Genomic DNA, 12,188 nt, shown 5'->3' with positions numbered 1-12,188 from the left:
AATCACGATGTGCTTACTTCAGAATAAATCATATCACATAGAGGAAGTTGCATCATTGACTGATTCCTTTAGGTTCACATTTGGTAACAGATGCCAAGTTGAAGAGGTGGTAATGAGCGGAGCATTTTCCCATCATTTTCATCACTGTAAATCCATACTGTGCTGCTGGAAATTGTTTGGCGTAGGGGTGTATTGATTCAATCAAAGAGACGTTTGATTCAGTCTTTATTCTTTCAGCTGCGATTCAGCGCCTCTTAAAGTCACACATTCAGCCCGAGACTCACCTACAATTATGAATGCGTATAACCTGTAAAACTTACTTACTAACTGATTTAAAGCTTTTTAAGGAACTAATTCACGGAACTTTTCAACAATAGCACATTACATCTGGTACTTGTGCGTAATGTGTATTCAGTATTTCCTTGAAAAGAAACACCTTCAATTATATCAATATCAGTTTATTCAGTTTAATCAGTTCTATTTTTTCTGATCACTGCTTTTATGCTGTTTGAAAAAAAAAAGAGACACCACTCTCATTTCAGCTCTGTCCAAAGTTGTTTTTCTTTTAAAAACCTTACCTCTAAAGCTTACTGATTAACCTACAGTCTAACCTGAGGTCATATCTTAAAAGAATGCAGCTTGTACAGAATATCACTAAACACCAGCTATTTATACTTGAAAACAATGGATCATTCTACAGCTATAGATAATATATTATATATATTGGCTGAGGTAGAGGCAGACGTTGAGAATGGCATATGGAGGATGTGTGTGGTGGTTGGTGGTCATAGGTTATAAATGAAAGTTAGTTAGCCTCAGACTCAGATGGAGTGGAGTGGCAGCTATGGCAGGCCACGCATGGCTGCCTCAATCAGCCAGCCTGGGAGAGCGGTTAATTGCTTTGGTGGAAAGGCAACCTAGCTCTCATTCAATTAGTCTGCACCTGCCGTTAACAGAGCACGCATTGTGTTGTAGCATTTAGACATGGACTGTGTAGTGGAGGTGGTGGTGAAACAGGCATTTAACCTAGCAAAAATATGTACTGTATGCAGAGAGAATCTGTCAGAGGTCAAGAGTTCATTTCCACAGAGAAAGGATGGAGTTGAGCGAATAATGTGAGGGAGAGAGGTAACTATCAAGAGAGGCAGAATGATCTTAGCTCCCCTTTATGTAAACACTGCCTCGAATACCTTATCAAGTCATATCACTTTATAATTGAGTCCTGATATTTGTATTTTATTTTTTTTTTTGAAGACAGAAAAAAAATCTGACTTGTGAATGAAGCCCTCCTTTCTCTGAAATTTAAGGATGCAAGTGGTGAATCCTTGTCCCCATCTATTGTGCAGCTGTCAGTGATGCGAGGAAGCATTCAGGCAAGCCTCATCAACGTACAATGTTTGGAAATATCACATGATCATGTTGTGTTTACCAGGCACTCACAGTTACAGTAACTGGTCACTGATCACTGGTAAAACAGTATGTCAGGGTGTCTTGTCTGTTATATCAATATTTTTGATATAAAGCCACTATATCATCTAATGTCTGCTGATGTGAATCATGGGTATCATGGAATGTCTCTTCTAGTTTTTCACTGATACTAAACTTGGAAATGGACAATGTTGAGGACAACTTTAGTTCAGATTTCTGGACTATTCTATTTAGGGAGGAAGAGCAGTGTCAGTCTGGACCCACATTGTCTGAAGGCCGGCAGTTACCTGATGGATCTTCAGGCCTGGTCAAACCATGTATCCAACAGCATCCACTTACTCAACCAGACTGAACCCAGCATAATGGTCGGTCATTACTATAGTCCTTTCACAGAAGATATTTTGAAATGTCATAGCAGAAAAAAGCACAGGTGGCATTAATGGCTACAGTGTATTTAACCATTTTATTCCCACTTCCCTTGTATTAAACATGGTGTAACCATTTATGTAACCATTTGTAACCGCATTTCATAGTGGGACAAGTAGTTAAGAGAAAAGCCATCATGAATGTTAATGGTTAGACATGTGCTCTCCTTGCAATGACAAGTCAAATCCAGTCTTGGAGAAAGGACAGCTGAGCCTTTGTACCTACAGCCAACAGTATGGCTAAACATTAATACAACATAATAACTGATTTTAGACTTTTATATGCTACTCATGTCAACGTCCAAGTCATAATTATGACTGGAAATTTTGGGTATATCTGGAAGCTCTGACACTGCATATCTGACTTGTTACTTAATGCCTGAAAATGTAAACAAAGATGGATGCTCAAGCCACTGTAATTACATCCACATGTACTGGATGTGGGTTTAATCATGACTGACATACTTCACAGTCATAACACTGTCTGTAGAGTTGTCCAACATGAAAACTCACAATTCATAAGCATTGGAAGCGTTCCCACATCTGCTGTATGTGATGTGAATTCAGCTTCAGCATGCAAAAGGTGACCAGAGAGGCCTGAAGCACGAGCGCTGAGGCCTTGTAAAATGTATATTTTGGCTGCTCTCGCCACTTGTTTTTTTTGTGTGGGGAGAAAACACTTGAGAGCAAAGTGTGAACTGAGCTGACTGACAATCTGGTTAACACTGAAGGACTGAATTCTAAGCAAGGGGGCCTGTGTCATTTATCTCTTCTCCCTGTTGTCTGCAGTGAGGCTCAAACGTCCAGGGGCACTCACAGCACTGTACCCTGGACTGGTTTTCTTACAGCTCCCTTCACCATTATGTTTTACTCTCTTTGTAATCCCCATCCTCACTCTGGGTATCTGCTTTAGAGTCTCTCTCAGTTTCTCAAAACACCCAATAACTTCCACAGGCCTCTGAGTATACAGACTTAATTGTCAGCCTGACAGCATGTCTGTGTGTAAGTGTTTGTTTGTGTGTATGTGTATGTGTGTGTGTGTGTGTGTGTGTGTGTGTACGTGTACGTGACTGTGTTGGTGTTTGGTGCTCCGACAAGCTCTCCCCGGAAGCCTCATGAAGAATTGTCTCTGGACGGCCCGGCACACAATGAGCCCCAGTAATCCATTCACATAAATACTGCATCCTCTCTTTAAAGGAGAAATTTACCCTCAGATGCTGCAATGCACCACTGATACAAAATGGCACAGCTCCCAAAACAACATTAAAAGGCCTAAATCAGAGAGAGAAGCACTTGCACACATCTGCTGGGTGAAAAGAATCAGACAGATTACGTGTCAATTTAAGAATAAACAAAATGAGAGTTTGGCGGTTTACATGTTACAAAGGACATCTCATAGTGACACTGTACATCTACCAGATAGACAGAAAACAGATATCCACAAGATAAAGTACTGTGTGTCCTCAAATTTAACAGAGGAAACGTAGCAATAACCAGTACCAAGATTTAAAAAAAAAGGAGTTGAATCAAATAAAAGAATGCTTCCTGCAGAAGGCAGTGAATCGAGAATCATGTCTGGCCAAATGAATTACACATTTTATCAGTTTCCCCCTCAGCCTGTTGGTGTTTGCTGTCAGACTTTTCTCTATTTTTTCCCCCTGCTTTCCTTTAGGAGCACCACACTCCTTAATTGCACATTCCCTTCATGTGAATTCCTCTATTCTCTCTCTTGCTTTTTGACAGCAGCAGCAGCTGCAAAGGAGAATAGCAATTTCAGTTTAGACTAATGTTTTAGTATGATCTGTCCATTACAGTGGTTGTGCCTAAATGGATAAAATTAAGAGCATAAACTTCCCAAGACCTCAAACAGAAGCTTCAAAGGCTTGGAGCAATTTCTCTCAAATTCAGCTCAAGGGTTTAGAGAGTTGTGCCTGTGGATATCAAAGAGAGCAGATAGGATCACGCTGTATTGATCTTCAAATTCAGCGTCTGTTCCTGGCACATTTTCAAAGTGGGTGAGTGTATGTGTGTGCACATGCCGTACATAATGTGTGCAGTTTTATGTGCAATAATTAGAAGAGGAGCGGTAAGTGTGTAACCATATACTAGTACATCAGTAGGTGTAAATCTTGTGTTTTTTGCTCGGGTGAATTTGCAGGGATTTTCTGTCATGGCTCGGGATTGGGAAGATTCAAGTGGAAAACTCAGACATTGAAGAGAGATTGAAGTTCAAAACAGATCACTTTTTTTTTTTTTTTTTTTGGTAAGGCTCAGCAGACAAAAGCAGACAGGGACAAGTAATAAGCGAAGACAGGACATGGGGCAGTCATCAGCAGTGGACAAAAGGAAAGCCAGGCAAAATGAGCAGGCAAAAGGCAAAATCCAAAAACAGTGGCTAGATCACTATAGCATGGAAAGCACAATAGACAATAGAGCAGAGAATGGATGTCCACTTATTCTCAGTATATATACAAGGAACTGATAAGGGAATGAGGAACAGGTGAACAAAAAAGGCAGGGAAGAGTCAGGTGGCTGAAAGGCAGGAAGGGCTGGGGTTACTGCAGAGCAGGAGGAAATGGCAGGGTCTGAAATAACAAGAGAATTAATAAAATGGCAAAGACAAGCAGAGAATGAGTGAATGCATGAATGAACTGTGACTTCTCCCCATTTAAAATTCATAAACCTCACTGATCATAGAACCATGAGAGTCTCTGGGATAATTCAGTAATATTTCAATAATTTTATTGTTTTCATTTACATATTTCTACTCGTTTTAAGAAGTTTTGCTGTTTCTGTCACAGTATGGCACATGGTTTTAAGCACTATGGTACCCAACAGCCTCAGTTGCCATTGCAATCAGGTAGAAAATTAAAAAGTCATAGTTGTTGAAGTCATTTAAAATTTATCAAAATTAAAGTTTAAACTGCTAATTTTTCTACAAAATGTAGTCTTTAGATTTAGCTCGCAGTTAGCATTTGGGTCTGTCTTTAATTTGTTCTTGTACCACATCCAGGTATTCTTATCTTAAAACTCTCATATTTTTTTTTCCATGAATCTTGGTTATATGAGTATTCCAAGGCAGATGTATTGTTTCTGTAAGATTTCATCATTTTCACAATCTACTCTATGTCCACAAACTGCAGCGTAAGGCTATCGATTCTGCTCCATTTGCTGACAACCGTCAATCACGAAAATGTCACCCACCAAGAGTTTCACAACACAGAGCTTCAAATGCTGCTGCCTGAAATCAGCAAATGAAAAATTAGTGTGTCACTTAATTATTTAGTCAAATGAGTGTTCTTCACACACTGGAGAAAGGCACACCATCTGTACATGGCTTATATGACTGGACTGGACCACTTGTGAATTTCATTCAATTCTAAGTACGAAAAAAAAAATGGTGAATGTGACAAATTAAACCACTTTAACCACTCATAAGCGTCACTTCAGAACAAGTCTGTTTGTACGAATGGTTCTTGCATGGACACCTGTCATCTGTGCAGAAAATGAATGTAACAACCTCTCTACTCCTCTACTCTATATAGCTTGAACAGTAATGTTAAAGGATAGTCTTGCCATCTGTTTATCTCCCATGTTCTGTCAATTCCCTCTGTTCCTCACACAACTTGCACTGTCCTTAATGGACGCAAAAAATGTTGTGATGTTTGTGTTTGTGTGTGTGTGTGTGCACTTACCTCCACAGACCTCTCCACTGATGTCCTCGCACTGACGGTCGTCACACTCACAGTTTTTACCATGAACACGACTGTCCCCAGGTGGGTGGCAAGTACACTGTCCACACAGGCACTGACCTACAAAAAGAGAGACGATTTCTCACATCTGAGCCGTGTTTCATAGCAGAGTTGTGTTTTTAGTAGCTGTCCAGTAGAAATAATCATGGATTTCCTTGAGTTTCAAATATCTTATACCTGAGTTTTTACTCTTTCTGATAAGTCTGGAAGACATGAGAGTGATTTGCTTGCATACAGTAAATGAGTTCAATAACTGATTTTAAACTAGACTTAATCTGCCTGACAACATTCCCTCCAGCCACACGGGGAATTCTTATATGTAAATCACTCACTTTAATAAACACTCACACGAGCTATACACCCACTCTCACGCACACACACGCACACACACCCACACACACACACTTCAAGATGTTGCTATCCCACTTCAATCAGCGAGCTGCCAGTGAAGAGGGCCACAGGGAAACTTACTGAGTGAGCATGCTGGCTAATGGTGAAACTCATTAGAAAAACATAATCTATTCTGAACTATCATTGGAGGTGTGCAGCATACCTGCTCAGTTGATCATTTAACCAGGCTGCTCTGAGTTACATTAATTATGGGTGTAGTGTAGGCCGCACAGAAATTTGCAGACATAGGGGGAGAAATGCTGATCACTGCCTTGTATTTCCTTGTATTCCATGATGGGTTTTTTTTTGTTTGTCTGTTTTACAAACCTAACTTGTTTATGTTGCTTCAGTTAACTATTCTGTACTGTACTGTAACAGAGTCATGTGTCCCCCTTTAATAATGTAACCATATTAATACGTTAGTAAAAATGTTACTTGGGTGTGAAATGTGTTTCAGTTTAACCTAAGAGAGCAGAGTGGCTTTTTTTCAGTACCAGCTTGAATACATTGCATAGTACGAGGCATTATCATGAAATGTGCATTTGTCTTGTCTGCTCTATGCTTTACTGACAAAGGAGAAAGACACACTCAGTTGGACATCTTTTAAATGTTCATATTCACTGATGCCGCAGACAAAAGACACCCAGAAGGGCTACACACAGGTAAACTGCCTACCATGAAAACTAGGTGCACGAAGGGAATTTCCCAGCTCAGTGAAGACAGATGGTTAAAACACAGCGTACTGAGTGCCTCTCTTTCTCTTTCCTCTTGTTTTTATTGAGCTGGGTATGTCCTTTTTGCAAAATCATTACTCACTCTGAGTGTTTTCCCTGTTTGTAGCCCTGCAGGGTACATTTTGTGTTTAGTGCCACTAAATAACACCTGAAACATATCTATAATGTGCGTGCACCTGCTTTTATCATTTGATGACTCAGTGAGTGGAATTAGGGGCAATACATATTACCGAACAGGAATTTACAAGACTGACAGCTTCGTCTAATGTGTTGCCCATGTCGCATCACTGTCATTTCTTATGACCACACACACACACACACACATATACACACATGCAGTCTAGCAACCTCTCTTCCTGCTTTACATATAACATGACACCATCTGCTCTGGGGACTCAGTTACCCTAGCAACCAGTGATGTCATAACACCCTGCCTTATTGATTATCTCTATGGTTGTCAAACCATCTATCAGCAGTTGTGTGTGTGTGTGTTTGAGTGTTTGATGTTTAATTTGTCGTCCTGTCCGAGGTGCACAACACCTTAATGACAGCGTTGAGTCAATAGGCAATTTGGCTCCGTTTTCATAAAACTGATTACAAATGTGTGTACGGAGCAGGTGAGGATGTGGCAAACTAATTTTCACTATGTCATGTTGCAGCACAGCCTAACTGGAGAGGGGGTAGAACAGGAGGAATCCATTGTTAAATGGATGTATACTTAATCAGTGGGTAAGGGTTAGTAAGGTACACCTGAATAACTCTCAATCATGTCAGCTCCTCTCATTCCTCTAAAAAGCAACAGACAAGTTTCCTAAGGGGCTGGGAGGAGAGTCCAAGCCAAGCTTCTCCCGAGGGAAAACTGCTTTTTTTTTTTTTTTTCCAAGAGATGCCTATGCATCCAACCCCAGAACATAATGACGAGTTGAATTCTCAATTCAGGAAAATCCGTCCACATTTTTTCTTGTTCTAACAACATTTATGGAGCTCAGAATGTCTCTTTAAGGATACCTCCTATCCTCCTTATGGATTGGTAATGCATAAACCTAAGGTCTCAGTAGAATAGCTTAGAGTCTATGCTCAAAAGTACAGAGGGTTGTAATATTGTACAGCCAGGTGCCATGTTTGAGGTTTTAATTTCACCCATTCTAAATTCATGCACAATGTTACTGGCCTTCAAATTCAAACAAAAGACATAGATAGAACACAGAATAAAACCATTAATGTAACTTCCTTCAGAGACACACTGTGTCTTGATGGGCATTCAAATGCAAACATAAAAAAAATCGGTTTCGAGGAAAAAGTTCGAAACAATTCAACAAAAATAAAAGCTGATGTGATTTCGGAGATGTCTCCGTGTGTGACTCTCCTATCTAGACTGTGTCGCATTTTCAGTAAAGTGGTTGAAACCCGGTGGAAATGCATACCCATTTTCATGCCAAAATCACTACCAAATCTGTGCCTCATTGGTTGATCTGCATAAACACAACCACAGCTGTGACGCTCCTCTCACCATGGAGCTGCAAAATTAACACACAGACACAAGTGTAAAAAATGCTCTTGCATTGCACGTGTGTTTGCACTTCGTCCATCTTTGAGCCTGGACAAACACAAAGCTCTTTGACTCAACAAAAAACATTTGTGGTGTTAAATCAGAATGTATTCACTGATACTTACTGCACTGCTTCCAAAAAACAACAAATGACTGAAATTAAACCTGGATTTTGGAAGTAACTCACCTAACACCACAGATTGGCTGTTTTAAAACCACTTCTCTCCAAAACTTGTCATGTGGTCTGTGACAGCTGCAATGAGTCCAGCATCACACCAAATGTAATAAATCCAATCGAATGACAGCCTCATCTGTGCTATGTCTCATCAAGTGGTGTGAATGTAAGCACTGCAATTAAATCCCTCTCAGAATGATACATTTTAACCACTTCACTTGGAAATATGTCATATTAATGAAGCTAAAGACGCTCTAACCCTCATTTCACTGGGTCCTCAACTCATATGACAGAATGAAATTTATAATATCTGGACATCTTGATCATGTTGTTAATCATTTTAAATATTTTGAAGTTAGTAGTACAAAAAAAGTCACTGGAATATCCCTTACTTGTTAGGCTTTGGAGTAAGGTAATGCAAAATTATGTGCTTTATTAACAATCACACAGTTAATGTCTATTACAGGCCACTCTTCAGAAAGCAGAGAAAGAAATCCCAAGAATCAGCAGAAAGATGTTGAAAGCAGGTGTTTCCTTGAGGAAATACCACAGTATAAAGAATGTGCTATCCACAAGCGTCTTGCCTCCACCTCTCAGGAAGAAAAGCTCTGAAGCTGCTGTTTCAAATTTCAAGGCTTTTCCGCTCAAGCTGCCATCTGTACCAGCTGCATTCATCCATGCCTAAGTGATTTTCTACGTCTGTCTCCTTCAGTTTCTCTCTCTTTCTCTCTCTTACTACCACCCCCCCCCAACCCCACACCCCCGACTCCCTGTCTCCCTTCACGGTGTTTCCCATAGACCATCTCCCTCTATCCCTTTTCTTACCCCTCAGATCTGTTGCCATTCATCGAAGCCTTGTAATCAACTCTGTTGCAATTATTTGTTTCCAGCTGCTGGGAACTTAAACAAACTTAATCAAATGGGCATCGTGCAGAAAAGAAAGTTAGATAAATAAAATCTCACACACACACACACAAAATCCTCAACACTCAGGTATGCATGCATGCACAGCCCCCTGTCCTCTGTCTATCTGAGGGGGCAGTGAATGGTGCATCTAGATACTGTGTTTATGTCTAACAGAGGAGGAGCAGGTGGAGCTGACAGTGTGAATTTATGACATACACACAATGCTTTCAACATATAATAAATATAAATTGTTGACCTCAGCAGACATTAGAAATGCTGATTATTTGGAATAGTGTCTCCCAGTGTTGGGTGGTGTAAATGTACACCTTCAACTGGCCCTGAATGGACAGGCACGGCTGAAGAGAATGCAATTTATAAAAGGAAGAATTTATGAATCCCATTAATTATTCTATTGCACAGGGTAATTTAAAGTTCCATTTTGTTGCAGCAATTGGAGATAATTTAAAGGTACTGCTGCAGGAATTAAAGCTAATTAACTCTCCAGGCACAAGTTAATCTTTGCTGTTTCATTATTTGAGGGGGAGCACCATGCTTGCTCAACCCCCTTGCTGTGGAATTGGTTTGAGGCCGCCAAGACCAAAGTCTGTTATGGTACCGACACAATATGTAATGAATAGTTGATGTATTCAAAGGACACCAAATTGGTTCTATTTTGAGAATGCGCTTGCATTATTTCATTGTTGGCCAATGGTGATGTTGACTCATTAATGTAATAGTCTCCATGGCAGCAGCCATGCCTTATGTGGTTTCAGGTGCCCAATCTAATCAGCAGCTTTCTCAGCCATGGGTGTGAGGGATATCTGTGGCTACTGTAATAACAGACCAGCAGGCTACAGTCCTCTCCTTTTTCACTCGGAACAAAGTATTAGTTGAAGGGCTGTGGACTCCCCAGTGATCTCCTCCGCAGTCAAATGAAACAGGAAATCAATGCTTCACATTAACCTCTGATACAACTCCACAGCCCTGAGACCAAGCAGGTTGTGTCCTTGTAGTATCGCTGACAGCCATTATTAAGTTGAATCACAGTGAGACCTACAGAATACAACAGACTTAACTGTACTGTTATGATTGTCCTCTCATCCTGAAGTACAGAAACACTGCCAGGTATTCCGCAGAAAAATGCAACAATGTTTAGGATAAAATAGATGGAGTATAGGTACGCTGAACAATGGCTCATGCAACACTGTAAAGCTGACTGATTAAGCCTGAGGCACCAGTGTAAAATACAGGCACAAGAGATACCGCAGAAGACTCTAAATTGTGCACTGCACAGCTACAAGACATTTAACTAGACTATTAACAAATGACCAAAGCATATGTTGGAACAATGCAGGCTGTCAGTCAGTTTAAGGACAACAGCAACATAATCATTGTGCACTGTTATGTCTGGATGAAGGCACAGTATGTATCTGGTTAACCTGAGACTTTAGTCATTTCAAGAGGGCTGTACAATAGATGTTTCTCAAATTTCATGAACCCTTCCTACATTTGATTGGATAAAGACAACTCTTCCTTGATTGTAATTTATTCTCACTTGTGATTGTCAAGCTGGCAGTTTCTGGAAACATTAAATTCCTCCTAAATTATCAACCAAAATCAGTTGCTATAGGTAACTCTGAGGCAAACGTAAGTCTTGCATTCACACAACAACTCTGTTCACCTAACCCTACTTACTTCATTTTATTTTTTCAGGTGAACATCTATATCAACAAAGTCATATATGACCTGTCCTGGGTAACAGATGCCACATACATCCAGGTATTGTTTCTTTTCTATCTTCTTATGATCACTCCACTAGGCTCTATCTCCACATGACCAATTGCTCTGTGACAGCAAATTATGATATTTCAGTTTAATATAGTGAATTATAGACATGAGCATTTATGTCCACTGCCTTTTGAGATTCATGAGTTCAGCTTTGCGAGGGGTGAGTATTTCTTTCCCCTTTGTTATTGGTTTGTGTGTCTGTCGGTCTGGCAGCTGCTCAGTTAATGGACTGCATGTTTTCCCTGTCCTCATGTTTAAAAAACTGTGGGATTGTGGCTGTTTTACTACTGTACAAGCTCTGCCAGTTGGTTTAAAGTAAGCAAGAGAAGACAATGTTATGTATTTCTATGCACTAATCACATTTTTGTAATATTTGCTACTGACACTGACAATCATATCTGATCAAACCACACCCACGCAATTGCAACAAAGCTGATTAGTAAAGTTTACTTCTTGATAAATATATCCTAAGGGTGTTTTTCTCCCTGAATTTGATTGTAGCTTATTTCATTCATTCATTCATTATCTATATCGCATTATCTGTTAACCCTGACACAGATCACAGATCTCCTGTACGGAACCTTCTTGCTATGAGGCGACAGTGCTAACCACTGCACTAAAAAAAGTTTAAAAGTTTTCAGTTTAAATATGTTTTGAATGTAAACAGCTATACAAAAGTCCCACTATGCACACACAGCAGGCAGATAGAGCATACTGTGGGTAGAGTAACACACTAAGAGCCTCTACAGCAAATTGGTTTTCTCGACCTAAAATATAACACTACACTCCCACTTTCACCTTACTGTCATCAATCAGCAGACTCAAAGGTGCATGACTGGGACAAGCACAACCTGGACCTTTGTTTTGTTACCACGGATATCCAATGTCGGCTCAGTATCTGAATCTAATATTAGTATTAAGCCTACCAGTCGGAGGCTCCAAGAAAACAAGCTTCCTCTGTTCAGAAGGGCCACTAATGAAGCATTCAGTGCACTGTAATAAATCTAGACACATCGACCCACAGCTTGTTCTATTGAGAAA

At 40.1% G+C, this 12,188-nt stretch overlaps 1 protein-coding gene across 1 annotated transcript in view; it reads right to left on the bottom strand.

Moving 5' to 3' along the window:
• The window catches only part of itgbl1 (integrin, beta-like 1), a 39,658-nt gene that overhangs the window by 7,171 nt on the left and 20,299 nt on the right, over positions 1 to 12,188 (bottom strand). Inside the window, exon 8 of the mRNA XM_018702670.2 lies at positions 5,549 to 5,665. Coding sequence (XP_018558186.1) covers positions 5,549 to 5,665 — 117 coding nt within the window. The remainder of the gene's footprint in view (positions 1 to 5,548; positions 5,666 to 12,188) is intronic.

Source organism: Lates calcarifer, linkage group LG1 (assembly GCF_001640805.2).
Source record: "Lates calcarifer isolate ASB-BC8 linkage group LG1, TLL_Latcal_v3, whole genome shotgun sequence".
NCBI classification, from domain to species: domain Eukaryota; kingdom Metazoa; phylum Chordata; class Actinopteri; family Centropomidae; genus Lates; species Lates calcarifer.
Note: the sequence above shows the minus strand (reverse complement) of the source record. Positions and strands in the feature narration are given on the sequence as shown.